Genomic DNA, 26102 nt, shown 5'->3' with positions numbered 1-26102 from the left:
TTTACAAAAGGTGACGTGCATGCTCCAATTTCTTCATCGTTTCCTTTTAATTCCTCTTCTAAAAAAAGTGTCTTCAGTTTTCAGTACTCCTGCAGCTGACGACATACATACATGTAGTAGCCTAAAATGTTCTGTCACTAAAAGCAGTGTCCTTTTCTTTTCTCCCCGAAAAACAAAAACAAAAACCAAAGGGTAAATGTTAAGCAGTTGATGGCCTCCTTTCTTTGTGATGTGTGGGATAGCACTGCAAGGTGAGTAGGAAGGCATGCTGGAGCATACCAAGAATGTTAGAGTGTGCGTGTGTGTGTGTGTGTGTGTGTGTGTGTGTGTGTGTGTGTGTGTGTGTGTGTGTGTGTGTGTGTGTGTGTGTGTGTGTGTGTGTGTGTGTGTGTGTGTGTGTGTGTGTGTGTGTGGTGTGCGTGTGTGTGTGTGTGTGTGTGCGCGCTGTCTCTGGTGAGATGGAGTGCCTCTTTGTGTGAGCACTTAACTTTTATACATGTGTCTTTAAGTTGCTGTATAACTGCGTGTAACTGCAGTTTGACAGTGTGTTCTGTGTACAGTAGTGCCAGTGTGTGTGTGTGTGTGTGTGTGTGTGTGTGTGTGTGTGTGTGTGTGTGTGTGTGTGTGTGTGTGTGTGTGCAGTGTGTGCAAAAGTCTGAGGGTGTGCGCATCAGACTTGGGTCAAACAGTACTTGCGTGTTTTTATCTCACTTAGGCCAGTGGTTCTCAAAGTGGGGTCCAGGGACACTCAGGGGTTCCTTGACCCTTAACAGGTCAGTAACTCTGAGAGTTATGGGCTCCAAGAACCATTGGCCAAGGCTACAGTTCCACTCGTCCCACTGGGAGCTCATCATCCTCCTCACATAAAGAGGAAGTGACAGATCTGGGTGCATCAACACAACGTACCCACTTTGTGATCAGATCTTTGAAGTAAGATTTGGAAGTGGCCCTGCTCACATCGTGATTGAAATTCTACACCTACGGCGTATGCAATCCAGTCACTGCTTAGCCTATGAAACTTCCTATCCAAATAACCTTGCCTTCTAAAACCTTAACTTTATTATCAGATGTTAATAATAATAATAAAAACAATCACATATAAATACAGTGATATTAGAGCTGTAACCTTACAGGCAATGTATCACAATCTACAAAGTACCAGTCACAGAAAAGTATTGGATATTACTCATACTCTATCTGTGACTGACAGAAAGTGTCCCAAGATGGTATAGTCCACCTACTTGAGTCGAAAACACCTCACAAAGAATGATCCACAACTACGATTTGACCCAGGACAGATGTGCAAGTTCATGTGTGTATGTGTATGCGTGTGAGGATGACCTCAGGTGGGGGCCTATAGCAGGGCTTTCTCTGGGTAGGGGGCCTGCTGGGTGTCTGTACTCTGGCCATGGGGGACACTGTAGTTTGACGTTTGGATCATGCCTGCGGGAGCAGGACCAGGGGCGCTCTGATAGGAGTGGACATCTGCCGGAGCCATGTTGCCTGGAGCCGCACTGTAGACAGGTGGCTGGCCCATGTACATGTGAACATCACTTGCGGAAAGAAGCACACAACATGATTATCAACAAGGTGTCGTCTTTACAATTTGTACCCGGCGCCTATAAAGTCAAAGCTGCCATTTTGCCAATAAATGGCAAGAATCTAATGGGACACGTGTTGAGGGAACGGCTAGAGAATGATAAGCGTGCTCACCTGGGGGCTGGCTGGCCAGGAATGGGGCCAACAGCTTGTAGCTGCTCCATGGGTACATTGTAAACTGGCACCCCCGTACCACTCATGGCATAAGAGCCTGTAGCAGGCTGACCTGCATACACCTGTGGAGACACATCAGGATATTAATTAAGACCTGAAGCCGATTCTATATGTCTCCTAAATCTCAACAGTATTCTGAAAAACGTAGGTTTCTATATCAGTGGTGCTCAAACTTTTTCATGTCAAGGACCCCCAAAATTATACGTATTTGGCCGTGGACACCCATCAAAATATGTTGTTCCAGGGACCCCCAGAAGCAAAGATTTTAGTTTTAAATGTTTGCTTTAAAAATATATGTATTCAAAGATTTGCACACATTTTCATGATTTTTCAAAAATAGCAGATCTACAAGCTCGTAGCGCGGCACTCGGTGCCGCGCTATGAGCTTGTATATCTGCTATTTTTGACTAGCCCAAAGTGTAAAATAATGCTTTTTAGCTCAAATCTAAAAATGACACAGTTCCAGGTCTTAATGGGTTAACGCAGTCTTATGTAAAGGACGACTTTGCTGAAGTATTAATCCTTAATATTTCTTCCTTGTTGAAAGTTTGTAGCAATAACCATTCAATCTAAAATATTTCTGTCTTTCTCTATTAGCTTCCATTGCAATGGAAGCTAGCATATAGAGAAAGACCCTGCATATAAACACCATGGTGGTGGCAGTTAAAATATTGACTGTTAAAATATTTCTGTCTTTCTCTATTAGCTTCCATTGCAATGGAAGCTAGCATATAGAGAAAGACCCTGCATATAAAGACCCTGCATATAAACACCATGGTGGTGGCAGGGTCTGCCATTCCTGGCTAATTTAATTCAAAATTTCAATGGAAATGATCAATGCACGGAAAGGAAATACCGCACATTGAATGCAGAACCTGTTGGTTATAAGTAGCTACACATTTAAACACCAACACGGTTTAGATTTAATTCTGAGCAGTGTTTCCCAAACATGTAGGTCGGACCCGTTTTATTGGGTCGCCAATTGGCAACCTAAACAGTCTAACAGTATGTGGTGGCAGCTAAGTCAAGTGAACCCCTTACCTGTTGAGCTGCAGGGTTTGGAGGTTGCTGCATGTAGTACTGCTGGCTCTGTAGCTTGGCGTACATTGCGTAGACCGGGTCTTCATTCATCAGCTTCGCATACAGCGACAGGGCCTCCATTACCTTGACGTTCAGATCTGACATCTCTGAGTGTTTTCTGAATAAGTAAACGCATAGTATACTTTCACATAGTATACTTTCCATCAGAAATGGGTCTTTTACATCAGGAGGAGGTTGAATTAAAGAGCTGTTGTGAGAGATGTCCTTGTAAAATAACTAACAGAAAGGGGTCTATTCATGAATTGGATCATGATCATTAAACTCAAATGATGCTGTATTTAATGCACACTGTACCTGTCTATATCCTCTAACTTCTGGTCAATGAGAGGCCCCATCTGGTTGCAGGCACCTGGGATAGATAGATAAGATAGATCTTGAATCATAAATGAATCCACCTTCCATATCAATATAAATAAAATAAATACTAATAGATCTGTCCCAGTGGATTGGCACCTGCCCTGTTCTCCCATGTCTGTGTTAACCCATTTGTATGCCTCTTGTTGCCTGACTAATACTGTTAGTTCACACTGGCAGACACAAAGTTACAGGCTACCACTCATTTTCAATGGAAGCCAGCGTCATGAAGAAACAAGTGACGCCCAACATTTGTAGCTGCTACAAAATCTACAAAGCTACTATTCAAGTTGAGCTGGCTTCAACTGCAGCTACAACACTAAGAGTTGTTTAATCAATTCCACTCACATTCTCTCTTCACACAATTCTTGCTTGTAATGGAGGGAAAACCAGGAATTTTCCGCCAGCCAGTTCTATGTTTTTTTCCCCAGGCCTTATATTTTCTTTTACATTTTACTAGCTCGTCTGACGCATGCTTCACGTCAACCAGTGTGTTGATCAACACTTCGAATAGCGACTCGGCGACAGATATGCTGCGTTGCTTTGTAGGTTTTTGTAGCTGAGAGCAGCATTATCTGATGATGGCCTGCCCTCTTTGCTCTTAAATCAGCAGATGTTGCCACTTGGCAGTAAAAAGGTCCCTGATAATGGGACAAGTGCTCTTCCTCATGGACCTACTTGCAGACTATACCAGTGTCAGTTTACTTTATGTGGATTATGCACTGACATTTTGCACCTTAATCCCATGTACAACAACACGCTGACTTTTGTCTTCATTTTTTTCTTCTCGCACCTTAAAGTTGTTCTGTGCAGATTTCCAAAAAACGACTTTTAGCAGCATCTGCTGGTCATTACCGTCACTGCAGGCCGTTTCTTTATTACTGCGTCACCCAGAATTCCATTCGTTTTCACCGGAAGACGGAAGTGTTTCAAAAAGCGTTCTTTTAATTGTTTTATACGATCTGTGGATCGTTTCTCTTAGCCAGTGGAGCATTAGTTACCGTGAGCTGTGTTTTCTTTTTCTGTTTTTTTTTCGTTCTTCAAATCATACAATCTCTTAAAATCAGCGTGAGTTTCCTTTTGTTATTAGCGCGGTAGTTCCTGGCCAAACAGGAAACCGGCGCGGTAGTTCCTGGCCAAACAGGAACCTGGTGCATTTCCGCTTCCATTTTCCGGCCAGGTGACGTCATTTTCGAGGGAAAGTCATGCTAGACAGCGTTCAATAGAAAATATATAAATAAAAGGCTTTCGGGGGTGAAATTCATGGAGTGGGTGTTGTGAAACATTTGCCACTCACAAAAGATATACAATTTAACTTTAGTTTTACTGAAAACGTTACCTAGTATTACTTTAACTAACGTCTATAGTATATAGTGTACAGTATATATCTACTGCTATGCTCGCGCACCTTTATATCTTATCTCAGGTACTATGGGTAAATACGTAGATAAGTTGTTTGTTTTCTTTGATTGATCTCTCTTCCCCCAAATTTCACCCACTTTTTTTACTTCAGTAAATCTGTGATGTGACAATAAAGCTTACCTTCAAGTTGTAGTAACTCTACAGCGTCTGACTGGTTGTCTGTGGGATCCGCACTCTGAATCATCTGCAATAGCTGATCCATCTTCTCCTGAACATTTTCACAAGGAAGTTTTCACGTCAACATTTTGGACCTGATGCATGAGTTCACTTCTAAAGTGCTATAAATCCACGATAAAAACAGTAGTACAATGGACCACAATTGAAACCAGCCCCGTTTGGCTTTTTGTGTTATCCTTTTAGCATAACCTTTGACTGTGCTACCTGTACTGTTAACACATTCACTGCCAGGGGCTTTCTAATGCTGGCAGGTAGCTTCTGCCAGCATTTTTAAGCATTCTGACACATTTTTCAAGAACCACAGAATATTTAACTCCAGTATGATCCATCCCTGATGGTTGCTAATCACGGAGGAAATCACTGTGATTCCGTGAAGAAAAAAAAATGTACCAGTCAATAGCCACAGATTTGAAAACCCCAGACATCGTGCCATGTTCTAACCAAACAGAAGCAATTTCAGGAATTGCCACCAGCAGCAACCTACATTTATGGACTGCCAGTTAGTTCCCAGAGCCAACCCTCACACAGGGTTTTATTATGTGAAATTGGATGGCATCCATCTTTCAGAGGGAGTTCAAATCATAGAGCCATCACATTACTCAGCCTTCCTGGGAAAATCTACGCTAAGGTGTAAGAAAGGAGGATCCGGCCAATAGTAGGACTTGGGATCCAGGAAAAACAATGGGGATTCCGTCTTTGGTCATGGAATAACCAACAAACTCTTTACTATTGCAACGATCCTGGAGGGGGCCTGGGACTATGCCCATCCTGTGAACATGTGTTTTGTGGATCCGGAGAGGGCGTATGCCCGGGTCCCCCTGGAGATACTGAGGTAGGTGCTGCGGGAGAATGGGCTGACTGGGACTCTACTGAGGGCCATCCAATCAAAGTACACCTAAAGCAAGTGCAGTATCCACTGAACACTACATTGTGATTTGTGTGGATTCGTTCACAAAATGCACACATAGCGAATTACTGTAATTACCTAAAGACTGGACAGGGAGGCCATGCCGTGAAGGAATAAAATGTTATAGCTATATATACAATATATTTAACACCCACATGCGAGGAGGAAAACAGCACTCAGTCTCTTACCTCATCTATATATACAGGCTCTGGTTCAGGCTCGATTGTCTCCACCTGAATATCTTCACTGAACTGCACTGACTTCTTCTCGGTCTTCACTGTAGATTTACAGAGAACAGTTATTGAAACAAGACACAAATACATTATTGATATAAATCACATCCCAGATTTCTATTTATTTATTTATTTAAAAAATACTATAAACCTTAAGGGGCTGTGTCCACCGAGGCGTTTCCCCCCGGCTGAAAACAGAAAGGCGCTCGCCTAAAACCCTTCGAAACGCTTGACTTGAAAATATTTTAGCTGTCAGCAGGCAGATAAAAACGGCACACGTGAATGCGCGAGCACAAAATAGATGCTCAGCGCCTCGTCACACTGCTGGGGTTTCCAAGAAACAGCGCTCCGATTTGGAAACAATTTAAAACATACACTGCGCTCAGGAAGAAAAGAAAATTGTTAAATAAACATAAGCCAGTTAAGTCATCCTTTGTTGCTGATATATGATGTCCTGAATGTATCTCCTCATTACTCTCCCTCATTGCTCTCTGACAGTCAGTAGTCAAGGCTACTCTGACTTGAATGAAAGAGGAGAAACAGTAAAGATAAATGTAACATGTAGACATAAATCATCTTTAAGAAATGCATACCGTTTCCCCTTGAGAGGGGTAAAACAATATGTATATCTATTTTATATTTTGATGATGCTTTTCCTTTTTTAGATGTAGCTGCAATAAACCTACAGCAGAATACTGGAATGATCAAAACAGCATCTTGAAAAACCCTGGCCAAAACCCACTTTAATTTCCCTTCGTTTTCAAAGGCAGCGTTGATATTACCGTATTTTCCGCACTATAAGGCGCACCGTCAGTGCGCCTTATAGTGCGGATGCGCCTTATAATCCGATGCGCCTTATATATGTATCAATATTGGTTCCCTTTGTTTCCGCACTATAAGGCGCACCGTCAGTGCGCCTTATAGTGCGGATGCGCCTTATAATCCGATGCGCCTTATATATGTATCAATATTGGTTCCCTTTGTTTCCGCAATATAAGGCGCACCGTCAGTGCGCCTTATAGTGCGGATGCGCCTTATAATGCGGTGCGCCCTATATATGAAAATAATACATTTATTGAAGGTGCGCCTTATACTCAGATGCACCTTATAGTGCGGAAAATACGGTATCAGTGTAATTAGTTCCACTTCCCGCCTGTATATAAAATATCAGTTCCATCTACTTTTCTATCTGACCAGAACTCTTACCTTTTAATGTAGAGAACAGTTAATAATGTAGGGGCAGGAGTTTGACTCTATGATCGCAGTCACCAGATTAAAGAAAAAACATTTCCACACTTGTGGGAGACTGGACAGGTGTTGAGACGAATGAGACAAACAGGCAACGTGAAAAGAAAGGAGTATTCGTGCACACTGTCTTGACTTGCATATCACTTTATTAAAGTGCAACATTTCGGTCAACCGAAACATTTAAAGGAGTAGTTTACCCCAAAAATGACTTATTTTCTATCAATTACACACCCCATGAAGCATTGAATTCATGGAGATTTTTTAGTTTTTGTCGAATTCCTAAGCCAATAATTTGATTACCAGCGGAAAGATGCTAATGTATCCGGGAGGACACTCAAAGGAGTCTCTTTGAGTCTCCTACCAGAAATACACCCGATAATCAAATTATATTACTTACTTATATATATAAGTTTTTTTTTTGGATGAACTAGTGCGGACTACTCCATGAATCCTAATGCAGGGTGAATTTTGCAATCCATCAGGCACAAGTTGGTTTCCTGCCCTGACTACTAGTATACAAGTGTACTTACTCATTTCAGGCTCAGCGGTGAGGTCAGCAGTGACAAAGTTTGATGGGAAAAGCCCAATTCCCTGGTACGTTTCCCCTTTCCACCAGTTGGGGTCACTGTAACAACATGGACAACATTCTTAGACGTGCACCAGAAAACATAATGCATAACATTACTTTCAGACAGATTTAAACTATTGTCCTCCAAAACAGCAGTCTACAAGACACTTAACCGAGTAGATTGAGAGTAAATTGTGTGTGTGTGTGTGTGTGTGTGTGTGTGTGTGTGTGTGTGTGTGTGTGTGTGTGTGTGTGTGTGTGTGTGTGTTCACACTCTCGGTGCATGCATTTGTGGTTGCCGTACAGGGCAGAAAACGTCTTATTTTTTCTCCCATCAGCCACAGTGGCTGACTGATTAAAAACTTAACCTGCTAGTTGCAGTATTTTACTAGTCAAATGGGCTTTTTCTTTAATAATACGAGACCTTTGATTACCTGCCCAAGTGGCTGGTAATTTGGAGCAACTTGCTCACACATAAATAGATACTTGGCCATCAGCCATATTATGGCTGATGGCCAAGTACGTATATTTCCCTGTGTGTGTGTGTGTGTGTGTGTGTGTGTGTGTGTGTGTGTGTGTGTGTGTGTGTGTGTGTGTGTGTGTGTGTGTGTGTGTGTGTGTGTGTGTGTGTGTGTGTGTGTGTGTGTGTATTTGATTCATGTGCATACTGTATAACACACACGTGTGTGGCTGTGTGTTTCTGCTTGCACATAACAGTTCACCTGTCATCCAGGATGGTGATGATCTCTCCGGATTTGAAGGTGAGCTCATTGTCCTCGGCGGCCTCAAAGTCATAGATGGCGCGCACCTTCCTCCCATCTGCCTTGTTGCCGGCCAGCAGGCTGGTGGCGTTGGGGTACAGGCCGGACAGAGACGTCTGGGGCTGCTGCCGCTGCTCCTTGAGTGACAACTCAATGGCTGCAAGCAGACCAAAAAGTTTTTTTTTTGGATGAACTAGTGCGGACTACTCCATGAATCCTAGGTGTGAATTTGTGTGTGTGTGTGTGTGTGTGTGTGTGTGTGTGTGTGTGTGTGTGTGTGTGTGTGTGTGTGTGTGTGTGTGTGTGTTATTGCATATACTCAAAAATATACAGCGGGGACGTGAGAACAACATGGCAGGGGCTTCGGACCATTACAGACTTCAGAGGGAGATCCAGATCTGCAGAGAGTCCCTCTGCCTCCCTCCCTGGCGAGTTAAATAACTTCTATGCTCGTTTTGAGACGGACCCAGGAAGCAGCAACCTGCCACTGACTGCATTACCCGCAGAGGCCAGCCCTTTGACCATCCTAGAGGCTGACGTACGCAGAGCCTTCCAGCGGGTGAACCCCCGCAAAGCCGCCGGCCCCGATGGCATTCCAGGCCGCGTACTGAAGGTGTGTGCAGCCCAGTTGGCGGGTGTGTTCACGGACATCTTTAACCTCTCCCTCTCCCAATCTGTGGTCCCCTCTGGTTTCAAATCAGCCATTGTTGTTCAGGTTCCAAAGCGCCCAAAGGTAGCCTCCCTGAATGACTGGAGACCGGTGGCCCTTACTCCAATTGTGAGTAAGTGCCTTGAGAGTCTGGTGAGGGACTATATCTGCTCTGTGCTGCCCGACACATTGGACCCATGGCAATTTGCATATCGTCGAAACAGATCAACAGACGACGCAGTTGCCCTGGCTCTCCATTCTGCACTCACCCACCTGGACAAGGGGAAGAACAGATACGTTCGGATGCTATTTGTGGATTACAGCTCGGCTTTTAACACCATCGTCCCCACCAGACTGGATACTAAACTCAAGGACCTGGGCCTGCACTCGTCCATGTGCAGTTGGATACTGGACTTCCTATCGGGCCGACGTCAGGTGGTGAGAATGGGCAACATTACATCGGACCCCTTGACTCTCAACACAGGAGCCCCCCAGGGCTGTGTGCTGAGCCCTCTCCTCTACTCTCTGTATACATACGACTGCGCAGCCACACACAGCTCAAATGTCATCATCAAGTATGCAGATGACACGACTGTCATGGGCCTGATTGACAATAATGACGAGACGGCATACAGAGCAGAGGTCGGAGCACTGACACAGTGGTGCCAGGAGAACAATCTGGCTCTCAATGTCGATAAGACCAAGGAGATCATCGTGGATTTCAGAAGGCAGGAGAGAGAGCATGCACCCATCTGCATCAATGGTGTGGCAGTGGAACAAGTTGAGGACTTCAAGTTACTCGGAATAAACATTTCGAGGGACCTCAAGTGGGCCACACATACCACGCAGGTGGTGAAAAAGGCCCAACAACGGCTGTACTGCCTCCGGCGTTTGAAAAAATTCCGAGTAAGCCCCCGCATCCTCAGGGCGTTCTACACCAGCACCATTGAGAGCATCCTGATGAGCGGCACCACTGCCTGGTTCGGAAACTGTACCACAGCCGAACGCAAGGCACTACAGAGAGTGGTGCGAACGGCACAGCGGATCGTGGGCGGTGAGCTTCCCCCTCTCCAGGCCATACATGAAAAAAGATGTGTGGCTAAGGCTGGAAGCATCATCAAGGACACTTTCCACCCCAGCCATGGTTTGTTCAAGCCGCTGCGACACCCTCGGCCAGGCAAACGATGGAGGAGCATCGGTAGCAGCACCACTAGACTCTTGAACAGCTTTTACCCTGCAGTAATTAGGCTGTTGATTGAATGAGAACTAAACTTGCGGACACTGTGCACTGAGCTCACTGAACTGTGTGTTTATGTAGATATGAACTATATTTTAATTACAGACACATTTTTGTTTTTCCTTAACTTATTACGTACATTAAGCCACTCTCTCAAATGCACTTTACTGTACTTCTACCTCTTCTATCTTTTAATTGCATTAATGGGCTTGTACAATTAAGAATTTCACCCATATTACCTGTAATGTGATGTGACAATAAAGTTTGATTCTGATTCTGATACCCCAAAATATACCCTGTCTACAATCTCACAACGCGCCCCATGGCAATGTATTGTGAGCTTGTGGATTTGCCATTATCGGTGAACGCCACCGGTGCCCAACTAAGTATAAATTAACTTGAGCATATTTGGGCCCTGGCCCTGGATTATTTCCCTGGAGATTGTTGTACTGCTGCAATAAATAACCCCTGTGGCGTTTACACTTCAGTTAACATAGATAATATGTGTCTGTGCACTGTGGGCGGTGAGAATTATTTTAATGTAATGGTATGTGGATGTCCCTTTTACCTTTGGCGAGGTCTTCCTCTTCCTTCTTGTTCGTTGAGGTGGAAGGATCTTTTGCCACTAAAGCCGGGCTTGCTTTTGCTTGCTCTGCAGCCTGGAAAAACAATAATCTGACGCTCAGGCAAAGCAACACATCTCTGAGAAGCAAATAAATACAGGACTCTCATCTCTCTCTCCTTGCTTATCCAAAACAAACTTGCGCACAAAACAAAGAATTACCCTGTGCAGTTTTTCTCGGCAAAGTTTAAACCCATGCTGGAGGAAACATTCAGTACATACCGTAAGGCAGTGGTTCTCAAAATGGGGTCAAGAAATACGATAATAGCGTCACAATCAGTTTACAACTACTTTAACCCTATTTCATCTTTCAAGTATTCAAAAATAGCAAGGTCACGTGTCGCGATGTGACGCGTTGTGAGCTTGTAGATAGGCCATTTTTGAAAAATCATTTTGAAAACTCCCTGGCACTACATCTTTTCAGATGGGGGTCCGTGGCCAAATTGATTGATTGATTGAAATTTTTATTAGGCAAAAGAATGTAAAACAACACAGTTACATATATAATGCTTTTGTCTAAAAGGTCCGGCCAAAAAAGTCCTTGCGGGCTTGTTTCCATTGGGGTCCTTGAATTAATTTCATAGACATATATAGTAGCAACCAAACAGTTCAAAAATCAACATAAGAATACAGAGGGAAAAAAATACATATTAATTTGGGGGTCCTTGACATGAAAAGGTTTTGAGAACGACTGCATAAGGCATTCACGCACCCACACACCTGGGAGCCCACAGCGGGGAAGGTGACGCCTTGCTCGCGTAGATTCTTGATCATGGCGGAGATGAGGCTGAGCTGGGGGTCGTTGCGGAAGTCCTCCGCCCACTCTACCATCAGGGCCTTCAGTTTCTCACACACTTTTGGGTGGCCCTGGAAACAAACGTGAAAATTTCATATGAAGACAGGACCATACCAGACTCTGACATGTTCAGTACATTTCAGTACTTGAAATTGTGCTTCAGACGGTTAATCCAACACGAAAAATATAATTGCAGTTGTTTAATGCTACAAAGTAATTAGGATACCAGGTAAACCGTGTATCTATCTAAATACAATGATATGTCAATTACATTCTCTTACTTGGTCTCAAACACTACAGTATATGCCACATACATTTTTGCACATGCACGCACACACAAACAATCAATCACATGAACGGCATGAATGGCATTGGGAGCAGAGTGTGATCTAACTTAAATATACCTTGTAAGAGAAACGATTAAAAGGAACTTGTATGTATTCAACTACAGAGAATAGTGTTGTATGAAACTGATGACAGACCTTATTTAAGACATTGCTGACTTCACTCGCAAACTCCCTGGAACACACCTCTAAATGGAATATTTTCCCACAGTTTGAAACACAGGCACCAAGTAGCTGTGGAAAGAAACAAGGGGAGATACTTCATTATTCTTAACATTTAAATCATTGAAATAAAATTGGACCATACAAAGTCATAGTAAGAACTACCAAGTTGGTTATGTTAATGAGCCTTGGCCCTTTATCCATTAAGGGTTAACCACTTAAACCCTATACTTAATTGACAGGGGTCCCCCTGGGGTCCATCCTTGGTTCCCTCCCCCCCCAGGGCGTTGTCTACACCACATGTCTTCACAGAATATTGTCAATCTACAAGCTCACAATGAGGACTGTGTGCTTTTAGATTGTTGCCGAATGTTCGCCTATTATGACTTAATGCTCAAAATAGGTGCACTGGGGTTCAAGTGGTTAAATAAGGTTAGATGAGTGGTTTAATACGTCTGTTCCATGCAGTCTGGTGCATAAACACGGTAATAAGCAACAAAGCTGGTCTGCTCACAGTCAGGGCCTGCATGGCCACATGGGGATCCTTGTGGTTCACTCTTCTCATTATAGAGCGGAGACATTCTTTAGGCCTGGAATGAGAACAGTAGGGATCAAAGGTTTATGGAGACCCTAACCGCTTGGAATGCACCAGAGGACAATCTGCACAAGTTAAATTACTATATTCAATGTACTGTAAGCCAGTGGTAAAGTTGTTTGGCTGAGCTCAAGGTCGAATTATGAATATTAGACTATGCATTAAGGAATCAGCTGGCACAAACTGATTTAATATTACAACATGTTAGTGCCATTCGTTATTGTGACTTTAAAAAAAGGTCCCATGCCCTTATCTATAATACAATGTGAAAGCTGCAATAACCTAAATAATATGTTCATAAAAATACATCATTTTGGGCCACTGACCCCTTTGAACACCCAAACTGTACACAGGTCATAGAGTAGAGACTTGCGGAGTTTAGTCTTGGTAACAGACAAAACCAACACATGTTTCAATTCAGAGGAAATGCTGTGATATTAACACCATAGCATAGATAGAACATTGATTTTTCACTGAGTATATATTTTCCACCACCCCTACTACTATCATTTATTCCAATCCCAAAATTAACCTTCGATCACACATTCTTCCGGTGTCAACCTTAGATAACATGCACAGCAAGTCTGAAGTAAGTTGAACTAACCCAGTGCGAGACTGTCCTATCTTATCACAGATGTCCAGAATGAGGCCCCAGTCCTCCGCTGTGTTCATCTCACTGGTCGCTTTCTCTGTAGGGCACAAACAAACACAGCCATTGGGTATCACTGTAATGTTCAAGTGGAGATCGCTTAACACTTAAACCAGTGGTTCTCAACCTTTTCGGGCCGCGACCCCCTAAAATAATCATAGTTGAACTGAGGACTCCTCAAAATAATCATATTTGAACTGGGGACCCCACAAAATAATCATATTTGAACTGGGGACACCCCACCCTGACAAACAATTCGAATTGTAGGAGTTGAGGCATTACATTTAGTTTGACTCGAATATTGTGAAAATAGACGATCTACAAGCTTACAACGCCTCGCGCCGTTGTGAGCTTTGCCTCTTTCTTATATTATTTGACAATTTGGCCAATGTTGGACCAGTTTTTACAGTATAGTTTGTTGATAACTTTTGATTAAAGGAATGGTCTTTTTTCATTTCATTAAAAAAGAAAGGATTAAAGAGGTCTTAAAAGTCCTTAAATTGTGAAGGTCTTAAAGAAAAAAATACTTATTTCCTATCAATTGCACACCCCATGAAGCCTTGAATTCATTGGCTTAGGAATGCCACAAAAACAAAAATAAATCCATGGATTCAAGGCTTCATGGGGTGTGCAATTGATAGAAAATAAGTCGTTTTTTGGGTGAACTACTCCTTTAAGTCCTTAAATTGTGACTTTACTGTCACACAGCCCCCCCTCCTCATGTGGGGACCCCGACCCACAGGTTGAGAACCACCAACTTAAATGACCTGACACTACACTAACAACTGAATGTTGTTCGCCCTAGAATTTCCTGGAATAGGAACGCTCAGGCTCAATTAGTTAAGCACAATTGATTTGATATCCAGTCATGAGTGATGCAGTTAACTTATGTATGTTCTTCTGATAGCTATGTTCTGACAAGCGAAATGTACCAGCATCTGTGCATGCGCGCCCACACACACACACACACACACACACACACACACACACACACACACACACACACACACACACAATCTCTCTCTCTCTAAGGCAGTGGTTCTCAACCTTTTCAGACTGTGACCCGCAAAAATAATGATATTTGAACTGGGGACCCCCCACCCCTGACAAGCACTTGGAATGTAGGAGTTGAGGCATTATATTTAGTTTGACTCGGTTCCACAGAAAAATATCGTGAAAATAGCAGATATCAAATCTTTCTTATATTATTTGACAATTCGGCCAATGTTTGACCAGTGTTTAGTATAGTTTGTTGATTATTTTTGATGCAGTAATGGTTTTTTTCTTTTATGAAGTATTAGGGTCCTAAAAGTCCTTAAATTGTCACTTCACTGTCATCTGGGGACCCCCCCCCCCCCCCCAAAATAAAATAAAATAAATCATGTAGGGACCCTCACCCAACCCACAGGTTGAGAACCACTGCACTAAGGCAGGCACATTATGTGACACAACTCAAAAATCAGTCCAAAAGAATAGTGATATAGATTTGATGAGTGGTAAACCACTTCCCACAACAGAGATGAGAACGGAAGAGGAGTGCATGATATAATGGTTTCACACACTAACCACATCCTCTTTCACTTCTCCCAGCAATAATGGAACGTGTCATACTTATCAGATGTAAACAAGATATTTCACTCAGTCATGACTGGATATATCAAAGCAAACAAGACAGTTGGGGATGGGGGCTGTTTTGTAATAATAATATTGTGTTATTTTTCTTTTGTTGATCTCTTTTTAAATGTAAAGCACTTTGGGCTGCATTTGACGTCATAAAATGTGCAATACAAATAATGGGGTCAATAAATTATATATATCATTATATATATTATATATATTATTATTATTATTAACAAATCAACAAATGAGTAGTCGGTCGGCAAGGTTATAGCTAACTGACGATCCAGATTACACCACAGGGCAGAACAATCTATTAAACAACATCTATCACTTGAATTACAACAGTAAATGACTTGTATCTATTCGAGTGTATTTGATTAAGTGATGCACAAGGTGTCCACAGGTGACCACAGGTGACCGTTAACGTTCCAGAGCTGCTGCTGCTGATCAGCTGGAAAACACAAACAAAGCTGTCCTCACGGTAACCGGAAAACTCGCCCCAAAACACAGTCGCACCCATTTATTTGCGCGGACCGCTCACCACCAGCGGTTCTTGTATTCTTATATTCGTTTTACCGAGGTTTAGGTAAGGAAATAAGGCTAGGTATAGGCATAGTTTTACTGAGGCTAAGTTTAGGAATAAGACTAGGTTTTGGCACCGTTTTACTGAGGTTAGGTTTAGGCATAGTTTTACTGAGGTTACGTTTAGGAATATGGTGGCAACCATTCCGAGGTCACCGGAATTGGTCCAGGGCGAGCATGTTTTGGGGCGAGCATTCTTGTATTCGTTTTCACAGCTACATTAGCCGCTAGCATTAATAGCTATAAGTCTCTCAACTCACCAACATCTTGATCAAACGGGTTGGTGGCGAAGAGAGGCATCGCTGAGGTGTTGACAACAACGACAGATTCCGCCTTCTTCTCGTGTGTTTACTTCCCCGTTCGCTTCTTAATTGACGCGATACAAAGACATAGTAACGATCACTTTGTAAGACATCAAATGTAGATGTTGCTGCTAGTAGAATCTACAGAGTCACTCCTCTGCCAGGCAGACAGCAGTGTTGCCAGGTTATGCGAGAGAAACAAGCAATCATGTCTATGAAAACAAGCTCAAAGGAAGGCCACATGAGCAGAACCGATCTACAAGCTCACAGTGAGCTTATAGATCTGCTATTTTCAAAGAAAAATCTTGGGAAAAAAGGGGAAATGTAGAAATATTTTCAAATCCACACAATCTTATGGCCTATGGGGGTCTCTGGCACAAAATATTTTCAGAAGGTTGGGGCTGCACAAATACATATCTCCTTGACATGAAAATGTTTGAGAAACCACCGGTTTAAAGAACATTTAGGAAACAAGCCCAAATAAGCAAAAACGCTTTAACCACCAATATTTACAAGCAACTTTACAGAAAAACAAGCCCAAAGTCTTTTATATTAAGCGGACATGGCAACACTGTCAGGCAGACAGACGGCAACAAGCTAAGCATGCTGGGTAAACGGAGCGCGTCACCAACAACACGTCTAGACGTAATCTCGTGTAGTCAGATTACGTCTCTACTAACCCTGATCATATATTATATGTAGCCCTGATACATGATATGACAGATGACCGTCTTGTGATCCATGGCTACTATTGCCTTGGATTAAGACTATAATATATGTATTTTATCGAGTCCATGACTTTTACTTTAGTATCTTAGATATGGAAATGTTAAAATCGATAAAATACATCTCTGATAGGATAATTACGTCTCTAGACCAATGGTTCTCAAACTTTTACATTTCAAGGTCTTCCCTTAAAAGACCACTTCGCCCATTTTCAACCTATCTTCATATAATTGGTCCTCATGCTCATTACAATGTGGTACTATTTTTGTCTACTCACTCCGTGTCTCAGAGGAGGGCTGTGGACAGATCAGAAACCCTCTTGCCACCAGTGACATCATTGATGGGGAATCCAAGCTAATAGAAACTGCAGGCTTTCTATTCCTGGAAAGTTAGCATGCTATAATAGAAGCCATTCAGAAGCCGTTCACTTGTTAATACAAATAAAATAAAAAAGTGCTAACGATGATGTCACTGGTAGGCGGGTATCTGAACTGTCCACAGCCGTCCTAAGAGACACTAACCAAGTAGGAAAAAAACGGTATCATTTTATCATGAGCATCAGTGAAGACCAATTATATGATAATAGGTTGAAAATGGGTGAAGTCGTACTTGAACTCTGACAATGTACAAATGGAACACCATTTGTACACTGTCAAAGTTACAGACTTGTAAGGGTCCATTTAGAACCCCCTAAAGGAACCCAGAGATTCCCTGGAATCCACTTTGAGAACCATTGCTCTAAAGTCTAGAGAACCATTGCTCTAGAGAGGGTCTAGAGACAAACTATAATTTCAAACACATAAGGGAGCCAGTGCAGTTTAACCTAGGATAATGATACGATATGGTAAAATGCTGATCGAGCCTACACTATAGTAGTCAAGTTGCATTAGTTTGCTGTAGAAAATGAATAACATGTTATCATCCGGTGATGGCGATCACGTGGCGCTATCTCATCACTATAGAGTAACTCTTTGATGAGTGACCAGCTTCTCAGTATCACTATCTGAGTAGTATCTAGATTCTATGTGGTATCAAAGGAGACTGTGATCCCCAAGATAGGCTATAGCCTATTATGATGAGTTGTGAGCTTGTATAATCTGCTATTTTTAGGTACCCCCCCCCCCCCCCCCCCCCACAGAATAGGGATGCTCTGTGAGCTTGTAGATCTGCAACTTTTTGGCGAATTTTCCACCCAGAACATAGGGATGCTGGGGTTCAAGTGATTAGCCACTATTTCAGACATAGGCACACAAACACAAAGAAATAAAAGGGTTAAAATCTTCTTCAGTCCACATTGCATGCATCGTCACGATATGCTATGAGCTTGTAGATCGGCTATTTCAGCTATGTTTTGAAATATAGGGCTAAAGTGGTTAAAACCACTGCATCTGCAACATTTTCAGAGAAGAGAAAGAATAATTGCTTATTACACACACACCATTTGTTTCCCATTTTATTGTAATAAGTGTTCTGTATTTAGTTGGTCCATAGGGACCTGGTAATTTACTACCAGCATCATCCTTGAGCCAGATGTGACAACAATCTGAACTCTGTACCATGAGCATGGTAACATCAACTGGTTCACAAACGTCAATCATATAAACCATTGATTAAAACTATGCAAAAACAAATATATATAAAACTGTAACATCTTTTACACATTGTATTTGAACATAATGAACAAATCACTTTATGGTGGCTATATCACAGACATTACATAATGTTAATGTATGGTTAATATAAGCTTCATATTGGCAGTCTAAAGTAAAAGTCCTTTTTCCATAGAACAGCAGTACTGATGCTCACTTTCAGCACATTTTCTCACGAAACAAAAAGGTTTGTCATTTCAATATGGACATTACTAAAATATTTGTTTTCAAAGTTTTGGAATTTATTAAATTACTGAAAGAGCTGACATTTTCTATTATTATTGTGACATTTTATCTAGAGTTTGTTTATGATCATATTGCTGAATACGTATGTGAGCCATTGGGACAAAAGTACCACTTTATTAACATTGTTCACAGGTACAGATTTTGTAATCTAAGATAATGAAACTCTATCCCAACCAACACTGTGTCCTTTGAGAAGTATTATTTACACAAACAACTATACATCAAGTGGCTGTACCAAAGAATGGTTTAGCATAGCCTAATGAAATGACTACATTCTCAATATTTCCTCAGTCCAAATACTGTATCAGAGCAACATTGGAGCAGATTTGTGCATTTTCTGTCTTTGCACTGTACTGAAGCAAAGTGTCTTTTGAAACAGAGAAACAAAGACCCGCTCTAGTCTCAGTGATGCTAGGCCACGCTGCGATGAGTGCTTTATCAGAGTCCTCTAGATTTAGAGCTGCTCCAGAAGTCCTTCATTATTCTAGTATTTGTTCCTCTTCAACTTCTCCCAGAGACCTGTGATGAATGCTATAATACCGGTACTTTCACTACACAGAGAGAGAGAGAGAGAGAGAGAGAGAGAGAGAGAGAGAGAGAGAGAGAGAGATACATACATTATTTACAACTGCATGCGGGTCATACAGAATAAAGGCAATTTACATAATCAGATATGGGTATATAGGCGGCTTTATCCAGAAGATGAACCCAGAATATATCAGCCAGTAGTACAATGATGACATAAATAAAGATGAAGCTTCCATTAGAGGGTACTAACAGTCAGAGGGTCGTTCACAGATGAAACCGATACGGTCAGTGCAGAAGAAGTCATTCCAGTTGGCCTCGTGAATAAGACCTGCACAATCCTCTCCCTCCTCGTGGCCATGGGCCCAGTTATCCGGCTGGCCTGGCTTCCATTTACTAAAACAGTATACCAACAACATTGTCTTTAGAAATGACTCGATTGATTCATAGGTGCTTAGTTGACTTGAATGATTGATGATTTAATTACTGCTATGGTAATCAGCCATAGGATGTTCAGACAGTCTGATTAACTCACGTAAAGATGGGCAAGGTTCCATCAACCCACTTCCAGACATCCTCTTCCTCCCTGTCTGTCAGGCCCAGCCAGAAGTAACCCTTTCCTTGAATTTGCTTTTTTACCCATTGCTGAGGAAGGAGGAAACATTGATGATGGAAATACTTTTTTTTTTTCAAATAATAATGATTATAATAACAACAACAACAATAATAATTGCATTATTATGATTAATATTATTATAAACCTATAAACAAGATAGTGATTGTAAAGAAATGAGTGTCATCGTCTCTGGTCCACTTGAATTTACCTGTTCGCCGTTGTTGTTAATAACGAGCATAGAGGATGTCTGGTTGGTACAAAACTCAGAGACCTCATCGAAATTGAGTCTCTGTGCACCTGAGGAGAAGTAGTAGCAGCTGTCTTCAAATCCTCTCCACTGATGTGGACAACCTATAGAAACAAATTAACAGTGTTATAGTATATGCAAAATACACATCCATCCACATTCATGTGTTTTCATCAAATAAAAGTAGACTAAAAGAGTTATCATTACTAAAATGTAAACAGTTTTTGTTGACTAAAACTTAATCTCTCAAGAACAGATTCCGAACTTCAAAGGAAAAAAAACAGCAGAGGGCACAGTTTTTTCCTTTTTTTTTGATGATGGGTTCCCAGATTGACAAAATGTAACTAAATACTTAAGGTTTTGTTCGACTAAGATAAAGACTAAAATGAACTCAACTTTTAGTCGACTAAAACTTGACTAAATAAAAACAGGATGAGGTTGACTAAGTATGATAAAAAACTAGCAAGGGCGATTGAAACTGGACTAAGACTAAATTTAAAAATAGCTGATAAAATCAACACAGTATCATCTAAAATAGAGTCACCGTCTAATTGTTTAGCCTTTTGCTGATGCAAGGCCGAGTCATACCAAAGACCGTAACAATAGTACCAGCATCAGCATCAATGGTTGGATTGGGGGGTAAAGCCCTGTAATAATTTCCAGGGGGTGTACTGTACATCAAGCTGCCTCCCGCTAAAGCATTGGTTCTCAAAGTGGGGTCCGGGGACCCCCAGGGGTCCTTGGAGGGGTACCAGGGGGTCCCCAGCTAAATTAGTTAATATAGTGTCATCATTTGAATCACTTTAACCATAGTTTGGCTATTCAAAAATAGCAGATATACAAGCTTATTGTAGTGAAACCTTGTGCAAATCTTTGAATATATATATATATCTTAAAGCGAACATTTGTAACTCAGATCTTTGCTTCTAGGGGCCCCTGGAACAAAATATTTTGATATGGGGGTCCACGGCCAAATACATATAACTTTGGGGGTCTTTGACATGAAAAAGTTTGAGAACCACTGCGATAAAGGACAGGAGACAGGCTCCTGACCTATGGGCCACATGGCTCGGCAACTGTTGGTTCCCAAGGCTACTTACAGTATATGTACAGTAAATATCATATTTTTATTTCATTTACAATTGTGTGTAGCCCATGCACGCACGCATGCACACACACACACACACACACACACACACACACACACACACACACACACACACACACACACACACACACACACACACACACACACACACACACACACACACACACACACACACACACACACGCACATAGGCACGCACACACTTTACCCATTTACTCACCAGGCACTGGGGTTGTAGCAACAGGAGGCTGGACCTGTCGAGACACAGAGGCTTGTGGTTCTAGTGGTTGTTTGGGGGTTTGTGGAGGTTTGGGGGGTTGGGGGGGCTGAGCAGCCTGGGGGGGCTGAGTAAACTGGGGAGGCTGAGGTGACTGAGGTGGTTGGGGAGGCGAGGGTAGCTGGGGAGACTGGGGAGGCTGAGGGATTTGGGGAGGCTGAGGGATTTGGGGAGGCTGAGGGATTTGGGGAGGCTGAGGGATCTGGGGAGGCTGAGGGAGTTGGGGAGGCACTGCAGGGAGCCCTGGCAGTCCTGGGGGACCAGGAGGACCAATGGGTCCAACAGGGCCACGAGGTCCGTCCGACCCTGGTGCTCCGGCTGCTCCTCTTGACCCCTGGGCCCCCTGTGGTCCCTGTGGCCCGGGTTGTCCATCCCTGCCAATGAGCCCCGGAGCACCGGGCTCACCTTTATCCCCGGGAATCCCAGGTCGGCCTCCCGATCCTCTGGATCCTTTAGGACCAGGGCCACCCCTGGCCCCAGGTCCTCCCTTAGGACCTGCCCCCCCGGTCAGTCCTGCAGCACCCTTCTCTCCTCTAAATCCTGGTACTCCTGGAACGCCTTTGTCCCCCCGGTCACCCTTCAGCCCCTGCTGGCCAACTGGCCCCTGTGGTCCCTTGTCCCCTCTGGTGCCCTTCGGACCAGGTGGACCTGGAACACAATAGCACGACATGATTGGTCATGACAACGTCAGATGAGAAATGTCCATAGTGCTCACACGGAGCATTTATTGACGGCCGCTACGTTCAAACCAATCAACCACTGCTGTGCTCAAATGTCATAATGCGTTATTAGCACAAATAGCCTAGCTGAAACCACTGTAAACATGGGCTTCTCAGAGTTGTGGTAACGATTCAAAGTCAAGTCATCAATGACTGGGTTGACACAGCATGGAGGATAAAACATGAGATTGATGAGCAGCACTCCTCTCCAAAAGTTGAACTATTTTCGTCTTGAAGCTCCCAGGGCGCTCCACCGAAAAACGCTGGGCGCTGAGAGTGCTGAGTCGCGAGGTATGGTGCTGCTAAGAGGAACGCTCCAGCGTGTCTTTACCGTAGAAATGCTATAAAGGTGGTTAGACACTGTCAAGTGAATCTACACAGTAAAATCTTCAGTGAAATGAACACTGACGATTTTACTGTGTGAGCTTCAAACTCTAGAATGTGCATTACATGATTCTGAGTTTAAAAGATGGTGCCGCTGTAACAGGCAGATTCATGTTTTGACCTATTTATAGGCCTATGGGCCAAAACGTGAAACTGGGATGTGCCTACAAAGTTTCACGGAAATCGGAGGCTGCGTTCATGACTATTTACCAATGGATCGAATGCCCCCGCCCCCCAGTTAAAAATCACTAAGTCATTAAAAAACGATATAAAGCAATACATGATTTATTTTTTAACACTCATATTTTCATTATTATCATTACAATTATTATTATCAAACAACCCTTGTTGTAAAAAAACAAAGTTGTCCTTTAAGTTACTGTGAAAGAGCCAGTGAGGCATCGTGGCCGGAACGATTTCAATAGAACTACCAAGAATCGATCAACCAACCAATCCCTCAGCAGTAATGCTCTGCAAAGTGGTGACCATCTTTTCTTCATAAGAATTCTCGATGCTTTCCATATAATGGTAAAGAGATTACGTACTGTACTAGCATAACTGTAGGCTCTGTAATTCTTGCCCTTCCAAAAGGAGTAATACTTCAACAAAAATCTGCTTAAGTGAAAGTAAGAATTACTGATTTTAGAAATTACTAATATGTGGAAAAAGTAACAAGAGTACCTGTAATAGGTTGATTCCCACCCGTGGATTTAATTAGTGTTCAACATGTTCTGGTTACGCCAATGCTGCCTATATACAGTCTCTTTCTCTTACCTTGCAGGATGGTGAAGTTGGTTATTAGCTGTGAGTGCTTGCTGTCTACCAGCTTCATCTCCTCCATGACCACAGACAGGCTGCTGACTTCTTTATCCAGGCGAGCTGTCAGCTCATCCTGCTGGGAGCGCAGCTCATTGCTGTCTGATCTGGCTTCAGCCACGCTGTTGTTCAGCCCCACGATCAGCTCAGTGTGCTGTATCACTGTCTCAGCGCAGGACCTCAGGCCGTTCAGGTCTGAACTGATGGCACCCAGCAGCTGTGTGGCAAAGCTCACATTTCCGGTCACGCGGTCCATGTCTCCCTCGTGTCTGTCTAGTCGTGTCTCCAGCTCGTCAAACCTGACTGAGGTGGCATTGTCATGGTCTCGCTGGCGGTCCATCAGTTCATGCATGCTCTGGTCATGTCCTTCAGTGACAGTTGAGGTGTTTTGGATCTGGATGGCCAGCACACTGAGCTGAGAACCCATGTCGTCAAGGGCGTCGCCATTGGACTTAGCCAGTACCGTGTTGTTGGCTGACAGCACTTGGAGGTTCTGGACCTTCTCCTTTAACCAGTCTGCATCAGCCCGGTTCTGCCTGGCAGTCTGCTGCAGGCCTTGGTAATCATTCTTCAGCTTCTGCACAGCCTGGCCTGTGTCCTCCACTGTCCTTTGCAGGGTGCTAAGAATATTGCGCTGCTGGGCCTGGGAGATGTTTAGAGCATTGATGCCGACCTGTGCCTGACCTTGCTCTTTGGCCTGGCCCTGAAGCTCCGACTGGAGTCGCGCTGTATCCGTTTGGAGGTCGTCTATGACACCACTGTACGAGGCCAGTGTCCGGTTGACCCCACGCAGCGAGGCGGCGTTGCCGTCCAGGACACTCTGCAAAGAAACGTGTCCATTCTGCACATCTTCCCCGGTTACCTGAAGGTCTTCCAGCATGGCCCGGTTGCTGGTTGCTCTCACGGCAATGTCTTTGAGTTGGTCCTGTAGTGTCTGCAGGTCTGATTTGAACGTCTGGAATTCACTGGTAGCATTGTCTGACTTCTCCCCAGCCTGATCGTCTGGGAGGATAATGATACATAGAACAACACATACAGTACATGTTTGTTATCCATACAAAAGACACACAATAATTTAGTCCCCACAATTTGTCCACTGCATTTATCCATCCTAACTACTATGAGCACTGGGCGTTATTAATACAGCCCCCGGGGAGCAGTTAAGAGACACTTCACACATAGACTGGGCGGACAGAGGGTGACCCAGGTATCTTCCGATTCACAGGCGGCCTCTCTAGACATTCAGCTATGGCCGCCCCAAGCACACTTACTATTAAAACATTGTTTACCAGAAAACCATGAATAAAAACCATAATTGAAAACTAGACTGCTGCAAAATAGAACTTACCGAGTTTCTTTAGACCTGTATCTATCTTATCTATCTTGCCTCCGTAGTTCTGCATGCCCTCCGTAACATTGTCCATTCTCTGCACCACTAAGAAAGATTAGAGAAAAGGGTGAGATGTGTTTGTTGGTAAACTATGAGCAAAGCTAGAATGTAAAAGACAACATCTCCAAATTATGATTTCAGCATAGCATTCCTTTCACATTTGTCAGGTGCTAAGGGCACAGATGTAAACTCACTGTTAAAACACTAAGACAGTAACAGGAAATGCATTTCCTCTGGAATGTGGCCTGTTATTGACCATGAGTTTCAGTGGTGTGCCTATGGGGGTTCTCTACTACTCTATACTGCACAGTATGTTATGGTGTTTACTGCACAGTGCATTAGCCATTCCTCTGTCTGTCCATTACATGTTTGCTTGTCTATTAGTATATTTATCTGTATTTGATTCATGCAAATCATGATTAAACATGATGAGTGGAATCAGTGAGATGGGTTGGGGCATGTATTGCATTGACTCACCAAGTAACAGTAAGTTAAATATATAGCAGCATTCCAATTTATTTTCAACACATCTTTCCTTTGAGCCATATCCAATACACAGCCCAGTCTCACACAGACTGATGTAATCTCAGCAGCAAGAAGAGAACATCTGGCGATTGTGAACACTGGAGGGTGCTGGTGTTCATTCTGCAAAGGCCAGGTCCAAAGAATAATACCAGATCAGACTTTTCTAAGCTGCTTGTAACATTGTAACTGTGTCACTTCCAGTAGGATTCGGCTCAATTCACTTACTCAACAAACAAATCATACATCAAGCAGCAGGTATTTGTGAGTCACACTAAAACCTTGCCCAAACTAACAGACACTTTTTCACTCCTTGCAACTGTATTGAGTGTCCGACTCCTCTTCAAAGTTTATATTGTTCTATCTGTATGGGGCTGACTAAAAGTGGCAAAAAAAAAGAGAAAAACTTGACTGAAAAACATGGACAGCCCTTGCTGTTATCATTCCAGATGCAGCAAACATAAAACAATAACATGCTCTTAGGACAAACAAAAACACAGGGGTCTGTTTCAAAAGGCTGTTAGTCAACAGCGGGACACTGCACATGGGAGGTCAACTGGTGTCCAGTCTCCTCTGGATGCCCTCACTCCTTCCTTCATCTGTACCCTGTGCTCAAATATACTCATCTCATGCTCTTCTCTCTCTTTCTCCTTCACCCTCCATCACTCAAACGAATCTCCCCCCTATTGCCATCAATGTCACATTCTTTCTCCCGTTTTTTCCTCTTACCATCAACCCCCCACTCTTACAAACCCCTCCCTCCCCCTCCCCCTCC

The 26102-nt window shown here is 43.1% G+C and overlaps 2 protein-coding genes across 4 annotated transcripts in view; both read right to left on the bottom strand.

The window, feature by feature from the left end:
• Nucleotides 1-299: 299 nt before the first annotated feature.
• stam (signal transducing adaptor molecule (SH3 domain and ITAM motif) 1) lies at nt 300-16239 on the bottom strand. The gene is made up of 14 exons (XM_084058346.1): nt 16061-16239; nt 13554-13638; nt 12869-12944; nt 12331-12426; nt 11773-11919; nt 10999-11089; nt 8506-8701; nt 7746-7840; nt 5923-6011; nt 4771-4858; nt 3169-3223; nt 2815-2971; nt 1714-1835; nt 300-1553 (listed from the first exon to the last, which is right to left on the bottom strand). The coding sequence occupies exons 1-14, from the start codon at nt 16098-16100 to the stop codon at nt 1355-1357; spliced, it is 1536 nt and encodes a 511-aa protein (XP_083914472.1). The 5' UTR covers nt 16101-16239; the 3' UTR covers nt 300-1354.
• Nucleotides 16240-18268: 2029 nt separating this feature from the next.
• The window catches only part of colec12 (collectin sub-family member 12), a gene marked incomplete at its 5' end in the record, with an annotated part of 32449 nt that continues 24615 nt past the window's right edge, over nt 18269-26102 (bottom strand). For all 3 annotated transcript variants that reach the window (XM_084057393.1, XM_084057394.1, XM_084057392.1), the window contains 7 exons: nt 18269-19274; nt 19502-19644; nt 19784-19893; nt 20073-20215; nt 21440-22144; nt 23374-24417; nt 24764-24850. In XM_084057393.1, the coding sequence (XP_083913519.1) occupies nt 19255-19274; nt 19502-19644; nt 19784-19893; nt 20073-20215; nt 21440-22144; nt 23374-24417; nt 24764-24850 (2252 nt within the window). In that variant the 3' untranslated portion in view covers nt 18269-19254. The remainder of the gene's footprint in view (nt 19275-19501; nt 19645-19783; nt 19894-20072; nt 20216-21439; nt 22145-23373; nt 24418-24763; nt 24851-26102) is intronic.

The sequence above is a fragment of the Gymnoscopelus microlampas genome (assembly GCF_963454915.1).
Source record: "Gymnoscopelus microlampas genome assembly, chromosome: 5".
Lineage (NCBI taxonomy): Eukaryota > Metazoa > Chordata > Actinopteri > Myctophiformes > Myctophidae > Gymnoscopelus > Gymnoscopelus microlampas.
The sequence above is the reverse complement of the archived record's forward strand: the minus strand, read 5'-3'. Positions and strand labels throughout refer to the sequence as shown.

Excerpts from the sequence above, each read along its gene's own strand:
- stam (XM_084058346.1), bottom strand. The coding sequence starts at position 16,100 with ATGCCTCTCTTCGCCACCAACCCGTTTGATCAAGATGTTG. Across the intron at positions 12,427-12,868 it reads TGGCCATGCAGGCCCTGACT|CTACTTGGTGCCTGTGTTTC; the intron begins GTGAGCAGACCA and ends TTCTTTCCACAG. Across the intron at positions 3,224-4,770 it reads AGAGTTACTACAACTTGAAG|GTGCCTGCAACCAGATGGGG; the intron begins GTAAGCTTTATT and ends TATCTATCCCAG.